The following is an 18,656-nucleotide window of genomic DNA, read 5'->3' as shown; positions in this document are numbered from 1 at the left end:
GCCAATAGAAAGCCTTTGGAGGGTTTTAAGTGCTACCACCCCATTGCTATGGCCATCCCTGGACACCCATCTGTTGCTGCTGAACAACTGCTTTCCTGTGTCACTGGCTCCCAAATCAAAGTCTGGGGAAAGCTGATCTGATTGGTAGCGCCGAGGCCACAGACCCAAGCCTGAGCTTGGTGGGGTTGGGAGGGGTGTGTTCAAGATAGCAGATGCCTGCTGTTCTGCTTCCCTAGTGGAAGGAACTCTATCTCCAGCAGAGACTCATGAAATGAGGAATTTCCCCAAAACATATAGGAATGGGGTTCAGATACTGGGCAGTTAAAACATGGCCAAATTCCACTACATTTGGAATCCCTTTCACATGCCACACCAAGACTATCCTACAGAACAAATGTTCTATAGAACACACTTTGGGAAGTGCTGTGATATTTTTTTCACAAGAACTGAGGTCAAATCAGGTATGTCCTGAAGACCCTAACTCGCCCTAATCTGGCCATTTAATATCATAAAACTTAAGGACTGTACTACCCAATTTAGTGCTCAATTACATCATATTTTCATGTTTTGTAATATTTGCTAATTGTTCCAGGTATTTGTTTTGTTTCTCTTTGAGGATTTTATCTGTGACATTATTTGGAGTCAAGCATGTATTTGACACTTAGTACATGCACTACAGTTTGTTTTCATATGAGCAGAGGTAGTCCAGCTAAGGTTGTAGCTTTCAACAAGTCCTAAAAAAAACACCCCAGGATGTCAGGGAATTGGCTGTTCTTAATTCTTCAGCGTTATTTCTACAGATATTCCTTTCTCTCCACTTGTTTTCTTCCTGTGGGACCCCTATTATGTTGATGTCATAATTGGGTCCGTGCTCCCAATTTCTTAATTTTTCTCTTTATATCCTACATCTCTTTAGGTAGATCCTCAACACGATCCTCCAGTTCTCTAATCCATTATTCATTCTAATGTCCAACCCATTGCTGAGGTCTTTATGTAAACAGGATTATTTTTTAAATCTGGGATTTCCCAGTTGCTTCATCTTTCATCTTTATAGCTGTAACCTGTTTCATTTGAACAACATCCTCCTATCCACATCTCTTCCAGGATATTCACTTTGCTTATCATGAAGTCTTATTCTTCCCGTTCATTAACTCTGCTACATCTGGTAAAGGTCATCCAGTTTGACATTTCTCACGTAACTTCCCTCTGTAGATCTGTTGTTATCTTCTCCCATGAGCTCTGATTCCCTGGGCTATCAGCTACCTAGAGTTGTAGCGTGAACTCCAGAGGGGAGGAGCTAAATGTGAGGGGAGTTCAGGGAAGAAGGAGGGACTGGAAGGGTGGAGAGCCTCTGAGTTGACCATGCCCCTTTTCACCCCCCTCCAGGGGTCCAGTCTGCCCCCCCATCTAATTTTACTTCTACCTTCCCGCCCCTCGTCCACCGCCCCCCAGCCCCACTGTTCCTGCTCCCATCCTAACCTGCCGGCATCTGCCCTGTGAAGGGGCCTGTGGGAAAGCAGGGACGGCTCAGGGCCAGCAGGTCAGCAGGCACAGTGGTTACGCTTCTCCACGTCAGCCTCCACAGACATTATCCCGCGAGCCAGCCCGCCCTGGGTGGGTGCTGCTTGTTTCCTCCCTCCTGATGATGACGAGGCAGGGCAGGCAGCAGTATACCTGGGCCAAACGGAGGGAGGCCAAAAAGCACCACAAGAAAGCTCTCCTCCAACCTGTTCCCTACCCGTGGCCTCTTAGACTGAGGGTGGCCACTTGCCTCTCACCCCAAGAGCTGACCGTCTTCTGTCTCTCCAGGCCCCTCACAGACTTTGCATTCGCTCCTCTGTCCCACTGCCCTCCGTCTGGCTTGAGGCATCTCCAGCCTTGGCTCCTGGGGGAGAGCCAGGGGCCTCTGTTGGTTCACCAACCTCTTAGGTATCTGAGTCTGCTCATCTCTGTTTGTGATTCCTTTTTCCTCTTTATCTTTCCTGTCTTTTTCTATTTCCTGCTTATACTCCTTCTCTTGGGAGGGAGAAAAAATTGTAAAGAGGTAAAAATAATTTAGTTTATGGTTTGAGGCAGAACACAAGGATCTACTCCCTGGATTTTATTTATATGCTGAGTGATTGCACTGCAGGCATGTTTCTTCTAGAGCTATTCTGAGGCCTACTTAATTAATGCTCTAAAGATGGAAAAGCACCACAAAACTGCAATGATTGTCAGAGTTATGATCTGATGTTTATCAGCTGTTTATTTCTGTAGTGGTATTCATTGCCAGACTGGTGCCATTTATAATTTTAAATAAGTATTGGCGGGATATAAGTATTACCTAAAGAAAAACTGCTTTCTAAACAAGACAAAGCCAATCATCTTCAAACATCATCCCCTTCAAAATCTTCAAAGAAAATTTCCTGAGACTAGCAGAAGTGGCCTCAGGGAAGGCCATATTTCAGAGACACAACTATTTCTAATCATGGAGTAAACACTGTGGCTGAGATGATATATATGACTTGCATTCTTCTCTGGTGCTCAGGTAAGATGTTCCTCTTTAAATGGGCAAAGATAGCCTCCAGTAGCCCAGCTTTGCTCCCTTTGGTCCCTGATCACTTATGTCTGGGTCCATGTAGCTGTCTTCCAACAAATGTCCTAGCTAGAGAACACCCCATGAAAACTTTTGGTGGGGTTGATTTGGGGGCTGCCCAGCATACAAATGTTTTGCATGTTTTAGAGGAGCTTCCTCCCCTCCACCCCACTGTGTGAGTTTTGTGGGAGGCAAGGCTGCCTGTAGATGCCATAGGGGCCAGGTACGGGACCCACGCTCAGAGAGTTGGATGCTCCCACTTGGTACTTTCAATGGTGATTAAATGATACAAAGATGAAGGAAGAGTTTAACACTCGCTGTCAATGGTGACATCAGTAGGGACCATGACAACAGGGCCCAGGGGTGACCATGTCTAATGGCAGAGGAGGTGGTAGTGCCTAGGTGAGCATCCTGGCCACAACATTCCTGCTGCGTGACTATTGTTATAATTTCTTGCAGTGTATTCTCTCTTGGTCCCCATAGTGTGAGCTTAGGAACTCAGGTTGGGTGCTATCCAATATCCTTCTAGTAAATTCTTTTACTCCTTATGTTAGCCAGTCGATTTCTGTTGCCTGCAGCCAATAACCTTGCCTGACCCCACACCCTCTTTCCTTCTCTGTCTACTTCACTCATAGCCCACAGCTAACTTGAGCCTTACTGTCCACAGATCTCCCCAAACCATCTCTGCACACCCAGACTTCACTCTGTTTGCCTGTTTCCTTATCCCCCACTTTTTATCCCTTTATTACCCAGATAAACATTGTCCTTCTCCTAGAAACCTATAATTCCTCCACTCTGGTGAAGACGGTGCAGGGAGAGAGTGGGGACGAATACAGGATTCCTTTTTTGCAAGTATTAGAGAGGATAAAATAAAACTGTGAGCATTTACATGCTAATTTTGGGGGGGGGAGCATAACATACACCCCCAGTTAGACAAATTAAAATAGTTGTGGGTCACTTCGTCCACAAAAGGGCAGTTAGATCTAAAGGGACAGAAAGAGTCAGTCATTCCTGTTTGCTATGGCTTATCTTCATAGCTATTTAGTGGGGATCCGGAAATACAAGTTCTCAGGATTAATACTGCCCTAGAGGAACATATAGGTTAACTGCTTAGGTCTCCAAGCTGCCCTATGTCTGGCACAAAGAAGGAACCCAGCATTAATGACAATAAAGCCCACAAGAGATGAAGACTGGTCCACAGGGTGGTGGGTGCCTGTGGCTCTGTGAAACACTGAAGGAAATCTGTCACATTCACCATTTTTCTTAGTGTCAACTCTGCTTGCCTGACTTAACACAGGCACATGGATGCCTGGACGATCCACGGAGGAAAAACAGAGCGAAAATCCTCTTGTTTCAACTTTCAGTAACTGTAAGGGAGTCAGACATAAAGCTCTTAAACTGCGTGATCAAACAACCTGACTGTGGAATTATGACTATGGTATTTAAACATTTTTATTGTTGTTGATAAGCATAACAGATGTGCTCTTGTGGGAGGTTTAGTAGAAATATCCTGAGGAAATGTCCTCAGGAACCTGAGTTATGTTCCTGGATTTGCTTCAAACTAGTTGTATAATTTGGACAAGTCATTTATTTTACCAGCTCAGTTTTCTCTCCTTTTAAGAGAGAGGAGATTGGGTCATTTAAAAGGTCCTTTCAGCTCTTAAGTTTAAAATACAATTACCTCTTTCTTATGGTTTTGAGGGATATTTTGTGTCTCTTTTATTGATAGAAAAAATAGAAAAAACATCACAAATGCAAGCCCAGTGACACACTTCTGTAGCTAAGCAGACTTGACAGAGAAAATCTTGTTGACATGAAAGAAGGAAATAATGGTACATGAAGTCAAAACAAGTATATACTGATGGCCCAAATAATGTATGCTCTTCATCCTTCACTGTTGGTATTATTAACATTCTATAGCAAGGCCTTAAAAATCGGGAGACCGGCTCTGAATCAGGAAGGAAGGAACAAAACCTATCTCCTGAGATGAAGAAGAAAGAATATTTTGCCAGTAACAAAGCTTCAAACGACCAGAGAAAAGGAAGAACCCTGATGGACTGACAGTGTTCACAGAAGACTGGAAAGACAAAAGGGATGGAAGAAGCAGAGAGACATAAGATACGTAGAAAAAAGGAGCAACAAGAGAATGGTAGAGATCGGAGATGGTGGTAACAGAAGGGAAGGTTGGGAACAATGGTAAGAACCATGAGCCCCAAATAAAGAGTTGCTTCAAACTCTTTAGTCCAAGATAGGCTATAAATGTATACAAACATACGCAGTACTATAATACTAAAAATACAGGGTGACCTTTTCAACAAATGGTGCTGGAACAGCTGGATATCATATGCAAAACAAAAACAAAAACCAAACAAAAATTCTAGACAGAGACCTTACACTTTTCACAAAAACTGACCCCAAATGAATCATAAATCTAAACATGAAATTCAAAACTATAAAACTTCCAGAAGTTAATATAAGGAGAAAATCTAGGTGACCTTAGATTTTATGACAAACTTTTAGATACAACACCAAAGGCATGGTCCATGGGGAAAAATTGATAAGTGGTACTTCATTAAATTAAAAAATGTCTGCTCTGTGAAAAATGCTATTAAGAGAATGAGAAGACAAGCCCATAGACAAGGAGAAAATATTTGCAAAACTTGTTTCTGATAAAGGACTGGTATCCAAAATCTACAAAGAACACTTAAAATTCAATGACGAGGAAACAAACAATCCAATTTAAAAATGGGCAAAAGATCTGCAAAGATGCCTCACCAAAGAAGATATACAGATGGCAAATACGCATATGAAAAGATACTCAACTGTATATGCCATTAGGAAACTGCAAATTAAAACAATAAGATATCATTCTACACCTATCAGAATGGCTAAAATCTAAAGCACTGACAGCACCAGATGCAGATGAGGATATGGAAAAACAACAGGAACTCTCATTCATTGCTGGTGAGAGTGCAAAATGGTACAGTCATTGCGGAAGGCAAGTTTGACAGTTTCTTATAAAACTAAACATACTTTTACCGTACGATCTAGGAATTAAGCTCCTTGGTATATACCCAAATGAGATGAAAACTTATGTCCACACAGAAATCTGCACCCAAATGTTTCGGCAACTTTATTCATAATTGCCAAAAATCGGAAGCAACCATGACGTCTTTCATAGGTGAATGGATAAACAAACTATAGCATATCCAGACAATGTAATATTATTTAGTACTAAAAAGACATAAGCTATCAAGCCATGAAAAGATATGGAGGAACCTTGAAAGCATATTGCTAAGTGAAAGAGGCAAGTCTGAAAAGGCTACATGCTGTATGATTTCAACAGTATGACATTCTGGAAAAGACAAAACTATAAGGAGAGTAAAAAAAAAAATCAGTGGTTGCTAGGGTTTGAAAGAAAGGAAGAAGGGATGAATAGGTAGAGCACAGGGGATTTTTTTTTTTTTTTTTTTTTTTTTTTGCGGTACGCAGGCCTCTCACTGTTGTGGCCTCTCCCGTTGCGAGGCACAGGCTCCGGACACGCAGGCCCAGCGGCCATGGCTCACGGGCCCAGCCGCTCCGCAGCATGTGGGATCTTCCCGGACCGGGGCACGAACCCATGTCCCCTGCATCGTCAGGCGGACTCTCAACCACTGCGCCACCAGGGAAGCCCAGCACAGGGGATTTTTATGGGAGTGAAATTATTCTATACAACTCACCATAATGTTGGATATATGACACTATGCATTTCTCAAAACCCATAGAACTGTACAACACCAATAGTGAACCTAATGTACACTGTGGACTTTAGTAAATAATAAAGGCCGATAAAATATCAATATTACACCAATATTTGTTCATCATTAGTGTATCACGCTAATGCAAGATATTAATAATAGGGGAAACTGTGTGTGAATGGGGGGTGGTGGGGAGAGGATATATGGGAACTCTCTGCACTTTCTGCTTAATTTTTCTGTAAACTTAAAACTGCTTTGAAGAATAAAGTTTTGTTAAAAATATGTACATATAGGGGACAGTGAGGAAGCAAACAAAGTTGAAAATCTTTTGCAGCCAAGGTAAGGCAGAGGGAGAGGTGAACTTTTATCTACACTTTTAAATGTCCACAGTATCAAGTGTAAGTTCCCAGGTAGCCAAAGGATGTTTTTACTCAGGACAACATGTTACTTGATGATGTTAGACAAACTTTAATTTTGCCACCATTTTTGGAAATTAAGTATTTTATTCCAACACTTGAGTCTAACCGAAACATAGGTGATCTTCACTTTTAAATAACCAATACTTTCATAATTACATAGTGACACCCCTGGCCATTCTTGGGATCAGCTGTAGAAGGCTGGGTCCAAAATAAAGTTCCTTAAAATTATGGATTGAAAACTAGCTCCTCAAAACCTTTTCAGTGGTCCAAACAGAGAGAAAATTTCCCACTTCTTGGGAGCTGTGACGGGGAAGTGGATTCCTACAGCTTTCTTATCAGGAAAGAAAACTTATATTCAGCTTTCTCTGGACACATTTTTCAATATAAGACAACTTCAAGCCAGCTTTACTCTTCTTGTTAAACTAACTGAAAAATCCCCTGTTGAATCTTGCAGCAAAATTAACATCTGCATATTACTTCTTCCCAACAGTAAAATCAATTTCTTTGGCTATTACTGTCACTTCAAATAAACTGAGGGGATGAGGGGAACAAGAATTTGAAGTAATGAATTATTATAGCAAATTAATTTTATTAATAACATTTACTATATAATTTAAATTTGCTATATAACATTCAGCTTTGCTTTTCAGGAATGGAGCACTATCTTTTAACATGTAAATCAACTGCTTCTCCTATCTAATTTTTACACACATTCTTATATATAAAAACAGAAGGATCTTAGGCTGAGGACTTAATAGAATACAATGTTATTCTTATTGCTGACCTTAGGTTTTAAGCAAAATACAGGTCCTTAGGTTTTGGTTTGGTTTGCATAGCCAACTAATGTACTGGAAAACCTCAAAGTTTCCATTTTCAAAATGTCCAAGTAAAGAAAAAAAAATCAATGTTTATAATTTTTTTTTTAGCAAAATAGAAAAGACTATGATTATATTGTCTGGCAGCCTATGATGTATTTGATATTTTTCTTAGCAAATAAGCAGAAAGGATGGTGAGGCCCCAATTCCAATAGCTCACTAGATGTGCCTTTAAATCACTAACGCACCATCTTGGTGTGTTGACATGAACTTCAGTCAGCTCTAGCGTTAAACAATGCAGGAAGAGCTGGCTAACATACTCTGGGGTGCTGCATGGCAACGTGTAATAATATCAACAGGGTGTGGTTACTTCTATTTGAAATGAAGAAAGAAATGCTGGCACTTCTAGCAGCAAAGAGGTTTCACGGTATCTTCAAGTCCCTTAGTCTTTAAGATTCAAGCTAACAGTGAGGAATGACATAGGAGTTACATCAGGTAACACATTGAAACCAAACCAGGAAAGGCAGGCTGAAAATCTCGATGAACTGTATAAGAACCTAAAACACCCTGTCAGAAGGGACCATCACAGCAGTAAAATCTACACAAAACAAAATAACAACTGAAAAACCAAACCCAACACTACAGCAAGCTTATGGACATGGCACTCAGCAAGAAACAAAAAGGAACTGAAAAACAACTTCAGCACATGTAGCAAAGGTAGAGGTCCATTGTACAGTTTAGCATGTGATTATCAGGTCAAGGCAGGCAGAAGATGGGCCCTCCATAAAATCAGACTCATAACTGGAGTAATGTCAGCCCCTAAATACCCTTATGACATGTCAATACTCTTTTTTCAGAGCCATGCAGGAAAATGTGAGAGGTGACTCTACGGACTGAATGTTTGTGTCCCCACATCCCCAAATTCATATGTTGAAGCCTAATCCCCAGGGTGATAGTATATGGAAGTAGGGCCTTTGGAAGTTAATTAGATCATGAGGTTGGAGCTCTGGTGATGAGATTAGTGCCCTTTTAAGAAGAGACAGGAGAGAGCTGGCTTCTCTCTCTGCTCTCTGGGCCACATGAGGACACATCTGTAAGTGCTGTTTACAAGCCCGGAAGCCAGCTCTCACCAGATACAAGTCTGCCAACACTTTGATCTTGGACTTCCCAGCCTCCAGAACTGTGAGAAATCAGTGTTTGTTTTCTAAGTCACCCAGTCTATGGTACTCTAACAGCCTGAACTGACTGAGACAGTAACCAACCACCCAGGTAATGTGCTAATGAGATGATTCTTCCCAAACAAGCACCAGTCCAGTTCAGTAAGGAGATGTGGGAGGACAGCAGAGGAGGTTTCTCTGCCTCATTTTGTAAAGAAAACGGGGAGAATACATACGACATGGAGAGAACTGAGGCTACTGCATCAACATTTTTAATTCTTCTAAGTAGTAATGTATACAGCTAGAAGTTACCCCTGGACTGTCCAGTTCATGAGAACTGGATGGGCTTTTTCAGTCTGGATCTGACAGGCTGGTATAACTGATTCTAGATACTGGTTGATATTAATAAAGCCAAGATTTGTTCCTTAGGCATAGACAACTATATGTCATTAAAAGATAAATGCCTCCGTGTAATAAACAAAATAAAAGAAATAAGTCCAGAGAAACATTTCAAATTCAAAAATCTATGGCAGACAATGAATTCTGTCACTGAAAGCCTCAGAGAAGACCTCTTGCTGGGTCATGGTTAGATTTTTATTTAAGGGCTTCTTATCACCATCTAGCTCAAATATAAACATCTTATTATTGTCACCATGTGTCTCTACAAGAGTATTCTCATTTCCCAGTAAACCTGCTTTTATGCCCTCTGTCCCAGTCAAACCCATCCCTGACAATTTTCTCAACAAGGTGATTTCCTTCTTGTTTGGTCCCAGCCCTTGACACAATGAAACCCTATGCCCCTTGAAAGGAGTCTCCAGACACTGCCCCTCCAGGGATTGAAATGAACCACGATCTTGCCTGACCTGTACCTTCAATCGTTATTTTCATTATCCTTCTTTAAACCAGTCACTCCATTCCTTCAGTGATTTTTCTTTTAATGGCAACTTCATATTTACATTACTCTCAGCCTGGAAGGCATGTGAGACTTTTCCAGGTGCTAGCTTAGCTAATTAGCATGACACATTTGGCTAAATAGTTCTCCAAGACAGCGTTTGGTATGGAAGATGCAGGGGCTGACAGGAGAGGTTAGGAACAGTCTCCCACATCGGCTTCCTCACTGCACCAAAGCCTAAACTTAGAATAGTCTTTCTCCTCCAAGCTGAAGGAAAAAGAATGGCAAACATACCAATGGCTTGAAGTGAAAAGGAAAAAAGATTAAAATGAAAAAATTAGTCTTTTTTTTCCTAAACCGAATTTTTTTCCTTTTTTTTTTTTTTAAAAATGCACTTATCCACATTGTTTTAATTTTTTCTTCCTTTGCTTACAGCATTATAATCAGTATTTGCAGACAGTGTCTTTATATGAAACATCTGGTGTAATTTTAATGATGATTAGTCTTTTCAAAAATAAAAATCTTAAAATGTACTTAATTAAATTGAGAAAAACTTGTGTAAAGTCAAGATTTCTGGAGAGCTAGATGCTACGTGAAAATTAGGAAATAAAATTTATGTTCATTGGAAAAGAAATGGGAAGCATTTGAAAAAGAGTTCAGGAAAGTCTGCTTTTTATAATGCTCTGTAGTGTGAATTTAATGATTTAATGTGCTACATGTCCGTTAGTGCCAATATAAACACTGTTATATGTATTTCATTCAATATTTTTCAGTTTTCCAATTAAGAACACACCTATGTCTAAACCAAATAATTAGCTGTACTGAAGACAGGTAGATGGGAAATGACGTGTGCACGGGAGAGAGCCCTGACCAAGACTTTGCTCAGGTTAAAGGAAAAAGGTTCTGCTCTTGGGCTCATAGCTCTTTATTTAGCAGAGTTCTTTAGTGAGTTTGGGGTTGGTCGTGGAGGCAAAACTGCTTGATGTGAGAGAATAACAAAAATTTAGAGACTGAGAGGCCAGCATTTGGGGTGAGGGGTGGCCAAGAAGATGGTGACAAGCCAGGGCCTGAAAAATAGTGCCACCATCCTGATATTTCTCCTAGTGGAGGAATAGCTGGTAAATTGTTATGACAGTGTTGTTTAGATTTTCTGGTTTAATTTATCACCTACTCTGTGCTGTTCTGCAATTCCCTTATGTTACTCCAAACCTTCAGTAAAATTCTGCTATATCCAACAGGATTGTGTTCATGATTTTAGAAGGAGGGGGGGCTGGTCTCCAACATGAGGCAAAAGGGACCAAGAAGAGAGGAGGCCATCAAGAGAAACAGAATAATGGTTTCGATGGGTAGGTCAGAACAATGCCATTTCTGGAGAAAGCAACTGGAATACAGGACTGGAGGGAGAGAAGGGCAATTTTCCAAAGTAAATTGATTGAGGATTCCACTGTCTTATATGCACATTAAAGAGAAGTTTCAGAAGGCTGTAAGATTTGAGGACATCTGGTTCATATTATTGCATACTGGCATTAAAATAATTAAAACACTTGAGTTTTCTGCTAGTCCTAAGGTTTCCAACTATATTTCTCAGACTAGTAAAATTTAGGGGCTGTCAGCTTTTTATTGTATTATGCAAAGATATTTTAAAAACTAATTATCACCATTGTTTCATAAAATAAAGGGCATTTTAACATACATACAGGCAAAATGGAAAGAGCATAATCTCAGAACAATTAAAAAAATTTTTGTTTTTATCTGAAATGATCTCACATTCAACCTACTAAAAAGTATATTTTATTTAGGTTTAGCTTAAAGAATCCTTAAATCTTTTTTCAACTATGTATTCATTTTTTCAAAAACATTAGTAAACCTGTTATGTGCCAAGCACTGTGCTAGGTACTAGGGTATAGAGATGGACATGACTCTGCCACTATCCTCAATATCTCACGGTTTTCTGGGAAAGTCAAGTAGGTGACCCTAACTGCAGACAGTGCAACGTATGCTGAGGTAGAGGAACTTACTGAATACTGCAGCCAAAAAAGGTCCAAAGAACAGTAAAAAAAGCAGTCACTCTATCTCTAAGCAGCAGTGTAAGAAATACTAAAGCCTGATGTAGGGTCTTACTTTGCACACATCATTTGAGTTTCCTTACCAATGATTTAGGGGGAAACTGGCAGTACACCCTAGAGATCATGGGGTTTTTCAGACATTTATTTATTCTGAGCCAATAACAGGGCTGGGAACACACTTCAGGTGCAAGTCAGCTGGTCCATACAGCACACAGAACTGGAAAATGTGGGTTACAAGGAATGTGGGGAGTAAAAACTGAGCCCCCCCCCCCGACTTGTCTACAGTGGAATGGCTCTGCACACAGCCAGTCTGCTTACTTCAGGAGTACAACCTAAAGGTCAGCGAGGGCCAGGACAGGGTAAGAATATGGTGACATGGTCCATGGTGAAGACCAAGCCTAGGATCTGGTGCCAGACTGGAGATGGTGCACTTGCTCAGTACACACACTTGGGAAATGTCTGGGAGTGGTGATGGGCACACTGGTCCCTCTTGGCTAAATACTACCCCAAGCTACCAGGTCTCTGAGTTTTGATCCTAAGTGAGAGTTAGGGAGGCATATCATGGTATCCCAATCATCGGGTTCTGGAATTTCCCCAATGAGTAGGGAATGCTGGCATAGTAAGGGATACATATACATTCATACATATGTATACACATATATACACATTCATTCACATACATTCCTGGGAAGAAGATCTAGAGGCAGGTACACTGGGGAGTTTTCTCTTTTCTCTATGCCTCCTATTAGAGGGGAAAAGCTAATTGTATGCGTTTTCTTACATTATAGAGTATATGTGTCAAAGGGGTAGTTGCTGGAACAGTCCTTTCCTTCCCTTGTCTCACCTCAATTTTTGTCAGAAATAGGTCTAGAACTTTCACTCCATTACCTCTCCTTGTATAAAATCACAACCTCGATAAATCGGCTGATGGCTGCAGTTCCAATATCTTTGGCCGGGTCTTCTGGCTTCTCTGAAGCACAAATGTGTGACAACGGTACAGAAACGCAGGCAGTGACTCTTGAACACACAGAGATTCTGCAGCTTGGTCTGTTCTCACACATTCCCATTTTAGATTCTGAGCAGCTCTCCCTCCCCGTGTGCTATGAAATAGAAGTCTGGCAGAATCATCCAAAAGAGATGAGGTTCCTTCCCCGCAGGGGATTAGGAACAGAGGTGCGGTCCTTTCCCTCCTCAGCCTTAGAAATCGTGACCTCCCTAGAGAAGGGCCCAGCAGGGGGCCAGGACCCGCAGACGGTGCGGGGAACCAGCGCCCCTGCAAAGCCCAGAAATGCCAGAGACGAGGCCGGGAAGGCACTAGAGGAGGCGAAGATGTCCCCGAGGCCGGTAGCGGAGGATGCGGCAGCTTGGGCAAGGCAGTGATTGCTTTGAAGGAGAAAGGGAACGAGGGTCCCCTGGTCCCTGTGGTCTCCCGAGGTCGATTCCCCAGGGACCCAGAGCAGCGACGGGGCTCTGAGATCTGGCAAGTTCCTGGGAGCGAAGCGAGCGAGTGTCTTACCTGGCCGGGCTGGCTAGTGTAGTTGAAGGAGTAGATGTTCTCGGTGCTGAGGCTCACCACCCCGTTGTAGATGCGATCGAACTCAGCGCCCCTGGCGGGGTCGCGGGGGTCGCGGCGCCGCGCTAAGGGTTGCGCGGGGAGCGCGGGTGCCGCCGGTGGCAGAAGCCAGGGCAGCGCGCAGAGCAGCGCGCAGAGCAGCGTGCGGCCCCGCATGGTGGGCGCCGCGCCCCAGGGGAGAGGGCGAGCGAAGAGCCGGTCCTTCCAAAGCCCCTTGCGGGCCCCGGCGCCGGCTGCAGCGCAGCGCAGCGCAGGCGATGCCTGGCAAGCCCTGCCGACGAGTGCTGGCAACGCGCTGGCGAAAGGCTGATCAAATATTGATGCAGCCTCCTGGGGTCTCCACGGAAGGTCACGGGGCGGAGGTAGGGGGTGCGGAGGATAGGGGGTCCGGGGGCTGCTGCTTTGCTTGCCGGCTTCTAAGTCCGTTTCCTTCCCCCTTTCTCATTTCTGAGAACCCCCCACTTACCCAGCCAGAATTTCAACCATCTCTTCCCCCTCAACCTCAAAAAAAAAAAAAAAAAAAAAAAGAAAAGAAAGAAAGAAAGAAAAATTGCATTGGAGACATTAAAAAGAAATATCCACTAGTCTTGAAGAATCAACCTGACCAGCCATTGAGAGGAAATTCAGTCAGTTTCAAATAAATAGGCACGCGGCTGCAAGCGAAGGAATAGAAAGCAACAGAGCCTGTCCTCAAAGAGGGTGCACGAGTTCGCATTTCCAGACTGCTACCCGCAGAGACCTCTTGCTCGTCTGAATGACGGTTAACTCTCCATTCTCCCTTCTCTAACAGAGTTCTCCCTTCTCCCTTCCCAGCCACCTGCTTTATTTTCTTATCACCTCCTAATCTCAAGGAGCCTCACGTCATCACTTTCTCTCTCCCTCGCCATACGTGTACGTATGTAAATATGTACAGTCATAAAAAAATAAATAGATGTGGTAAAGAAAACAATTTCGAACACTGCCTTAAGTCTAGTCCCGGAAGTTGTCAAAGACGACCCAGAGCAGCTGGCTTTGTGCAGAGGGCACAACTTCTGCCCCAACTTCTTGTCTACTTTACCTCTGCAATGACTTCTTAGATTTAGCAGAATCCCCAGGATTCTGTATTGTTTTTCAGGAGAGAAACCGCAGCCCCAAATCAAAAGGAGATACCCTTCAGGAAAAAATTAGGGGAGTCAATTTAAACAGTTGAAGAGGAAGGTAAAGGGTGGGTTGAGAAGAGGATCCCTCGGAAGTCCTGGCAGAATATCAGTCACAAGTCAGGAGGACTCTTTTCTTTCAGCTTCAAGTTATTTGTAAACTAGAAAAGAATATAATTGAGTTCAACCTGAGGGAACATTAAAAAAGAAGCCACAAAGAAGGAAAAATATCATGTTCAAAGAATTAAGATTACAGATTAAAATCCTAGCATTTAACATTCAATGGGAAGTGATTCTCTCTTTTTTTAACCTTACTGAATTACTACAATTTATTAAAACATCAAAAACAATGAGCTCAATACATTTGGTATAAAGTTATAAGTGCACAATCAGAAAACAATGCAGATGGACGATTGAATTAGATGACTTCCTATTAGTACTTTTATTAGAATTTAAATTTTTTTTTACTTTATTTTTTAATTTTTTGCTTTATAACAAATTTAATCAGTTATACATATACATATGTTCCCATATCCCCTCCCTTTTGCGTCTCCCTCCCACCCTCCCTATCCCACCCCTCCAGGCGTCACAAAGCACCGAGCTGATCTCCCTGTGCTATGCGGCTGCTTCCCACTAGCTATCTACCTTACGTTTGGTAGTGTATATATGTCCATGCCGCTCTTTCACTTTGTCACAGCTTACCCTTCCCCCTCCCCATAACCTCAAGTCCATTCTCTAGTAGGTCTGTGTCTGTATTCCTGTCTTACCCCTATGTTCTTCATGACATTTCTTTTTTCTTAAATTCCATATATATGTGTCAGCATAGAGTATTTGTCTTTCTCTTTCTGACTTACTTCACTCTGTATGAGAGACTCTAGGTCCATCCACCTCATTACAAATAACTCAATTTCATTTCTTTTTATGGCTGAGTAATATTCCATTGTATATATGTGCCACATCTTCTTTACCCATTCATCGGATGATGGACACTTAGGTTGTTTCCATCTCCGGGCTATTGTAAATAGGGCTGCTATGAACATTTTGGTACATGTCTCTTTTTGAATTATGGTTTTCTCAGGGTATATGCCCAGTAGTGGGATTGCTGGGTCATATGGTAGTTCTATTTGTAGTTTTTTAAGGAACCTCCATACCGTTCACCATAGTGGCTGTACCGATTCACATTCCCACCAGCAGTGCAAGAGTGTTCCTTTTTTTCCACACCCTCTCCAGCATTTATTGTTTGTAGATTTTTTGATGATGGCCATTCTGACTGGTGTGAGATGATATCTCATTGTAGTTTTGATTTGCATTTCTCTAATGAGTAAAGATGTTGAGCATCCTTTCATGTGTTTGTTGGCAGTCTGTATATCTTCTGTGGAGAAATGTCTATTTAGGTCTTCTGCCCATTTTTGGATTGGGTTGTTTGTTTTTTTGTTATTGAGCTGCATGAGCTGCTTATAAATTTTGGAGATTAATCCTTTGTCAGTTGCTTCATTTACAAATATTTTCTCCCATTCTGAGGGTTGTCTTTTGGTCTTGTTTATGGTATCCTTTGCTGTGCAAAAGCTTTGAAGTTTCATTAGGTCCCATGTGTTTATTTTTGTCTTTATTTCCATTTCTCTAGGAGGTGGGTCAAAAAGGATCTTGCTGTGATTTATGTCATAGAGTGTTCTGCCTATGTTTTCCTCTAAGAGTTTGATAGTGTCTGGCCTTACATTTAGGTCTTTAATCCATTTTGAGCTTATTTTTGTGTATGGTGTTAGGGAGTGATCTAATCTCATACTTTTACATGTCCCTATCCAGTTTTCCCAGCACCACTTATTGAAGAGACAGTCCTTTCTCCACTGTACATTCCTGCCTCCTTTATCAAAGATAAGGTGACCATATGTCCGTGGGTTTATCTCTGGGCTTTCTATTCTGTTCCATTGATCTATCTTTCTGTTTTTGTGCCAGTACCATACTGTCTTGATTACTGTAGCTTTGTAGTATAGTCTGAAGTCAGGGAGCCTGATTCCTCCAGCTCCATTTTTCGTTCTCAAGATTGCTTTGGCTATTCGGGGTCTTTTGTGTTTCCATACAAATTGCGAAATTTTTTGCTCTACTTCTGTGAAAAATGCCAGGGGTAGTTTGATAGGGATTGCATTGAATCTGTAGATTGCTTTGGGTAGTAGAGTCATTTTCACAATGTTGATTCTTCCAATCCAAGAACATGGTACATCTCTCCATCTATTTGTATCATCTTTAATTTCTTTCATCAGTGTCTTATAATTTTCTGCATACAGGTCTTTTGTCTCCTTAGGTAGGTTTATTCCTAGATATTTTATTCTTTTTGTTGCAATGGTAAATGGGAGTGTTTCCTTGATTTCACTTTCAGATTTTTCATCATTAGTATATAGGAAAGCCAGAGATTTCTGTGCATTAATTTTGTATCCTGCAACTTTACCAAATTCATTGATTAGCTCTAGTAGTTTTCTGGTAGCATCTTTAGGATTCTCTATGTATAGTATCATGTCATCTGCAAACAGTGACAGCTTTACTTCTTCTTTTCCGATTTGGATTCCTTTTATTTCCTTTTCTTCTCTGATTGCTGGGGCTAAAACTTCCAAAACTAGGTTGAATAAGAGTGGTGAGAGTGGGCAACCTTGTCTTGTTCCTGATCTTAGTGGAAATGGTTTCAGTTTTTCACCATTGAGGACGATGCTGGCTGTGGGTTTGTCATATATGGCCTTTATTATGTTGAGGAAAGTTCCCTCTATGCCTACTTTCTGCAGGGTTTTTATCATAAATGGGTGTTGAATTTTGTCGAACGCTTTCTCTGCATCTATTGAGATGATCATATGGTTTTTCTCCTTCAATTTGTTAATATGGTGTATCACGTTGATTGATTTGCGTATATTGAAGAATCCTTGCATTCCTGGAATAAACCCCACTTGATCATGGTGTAAGATCCTTTTAATGTGCTGTTGGATTCTGTTTGCTAGTATTTTGTTGAGGATTTTTGCATCTATGTTCATCAGTGATATTGGCCTGTAGTTTTCTTTCTTTGTGACATCCTTGTCTGGTTTTGGTATCAAGGTGATGGTGGCCTCATAGAATGAGTTTGGGAGTGTTCCTCCCTCTGCTATATTTTGGAAGACTTTGAGAAGGATAGGTGTTAGCTCTTCTCTAAATGCTTGATAGAATTCACCTGTGAAGCCATCTGGTCCTGGGCTTTTGTTTGTTGAAAGATTTTTTATCACTGTTTCAATTTCAGTGCTTGTGATTGGTCTGTTCATATTTTCTATTTCTTCCTGATTCAGTCTTGGCAGGTTGTGCATTTCTAAGAATTTGTCCATTTCTTCCAGGTTGTCCATTTTATTGGCATAGAGTTGCTTGTAGTAATCTCTCATGATCTTTTGTATTTCTGCAGTGTCAGTTGTTACTTCTCCTTTTTCATTTCTAATTCTATTGATTTGAGTCTTCTCCCTTTTTTTCTTGATGAGTCTGGCTAATGGTTTATCAATTTTGTTTATCTTCTCAAAGAACCAGCTTTTAGTTTTATTGATCTTAGCTATCATTTCCTTCATTTCTTTTTCATTTATTTCTGATCTGATTTTTATTATTTCTTTCCTTCTGCTAACTTTGGGATGTTTTTGTTCTTCTTTCTCTAATTGCTTTAGGTGTCAAGGTTAGGTTGTTTATTCGAGATGTTTCCTGTTTCTTAAGGTGGGATTGTATTGCTATAAACTTCCCTCTTAGAACTGCTTTTGCTGCATCCCATAGGTTTTGGGTCATCGTGTCTCCATTGTCATTTGTTTCTAGGTATTTTTTAATTTCCCCTTTGATTTCTTCAGTGATCACTTTGTTATTAAGTAGTGTATTGTTTAGCCTCCATGTGTTTGTATTTTTTACAGCTCTTTTCCTGTAATTGATATCTAGTCTCATAGCATTGTGGTTGGAAAAGATACTTGATACAATTTCAATTTTCTTAAATTTACCAAGGCTTGATTTGTGACCCAAGATATGATCTATCCTGGAGAATGTTCCATGAGCACTTGAGAAAAATGTGTATTCTGTTGTTTTTGGATGGAATGTCCTATAACTATCAATTAAGTCCATCTTGTTTAATGTATCATTTAAAGCTTGTGTTTCCTTATTTATTTTCATTTTGGATGATCTGTCCATTGGTGAAAGTGGGGTGTTAAAGTCCCCTACTATGATTGTGTTACTGTCGATTTCTCCTTTTATGGCTGTTAGTATTTGCCTTATGTATTGAGGTGCTCCTATGTTGGGTGCATAAATATTTA

The 18,656-nt window shown here is 41.1% G+C and overlaps 1 protein-coding gene across 5 annotated transcripts in view; it reads right to left on the bottom strand.

Annotated features, from left to right (window-relative positions):
• SIDT1 (SID1 transmembrane family member 1) overlaps window positions 1-13,390 on the bottom strand; it is a gene marked incomplete at its 5' end in the record, with an annotated part of 85,656 nt that extends 72,266 nt beyond the window's left edge. For all 5 annotated transcript variants that reach the window (XM_081235385.1, XM_081235383.1, XM_081235384.1 and 2 more), the window contains one exon: window positions 13,178-13,390. In XM_081235385.1, the coding sequence (XP_081091511.1) occupies window positions 13,178-13,390 (213 nt within the window). The remainder of the gene's footprint in view (window positions 1-13,177) is intronic.
• Window positions 13,391-18,656: the final 5,266 nt, after the last annotated feature.

This window comes from Mesoplodon bidens, assembly GCF_964165515.1.
Source record: "Mesoplodon bidens genome assembly, chromosome: 5".
In the NCBI taxonomy this organism is placed as follows: Eukaryota; Metazoa; Chordata; class Mammalia; order Artiodactyla; family Ziphiidae; genus Mesoplodon; species Mesoplodon bidens.
Note: the sequence above shows the minus strand (reverse complement) of the source record. Positions and strands in the feature narration are given on the sequence as shown.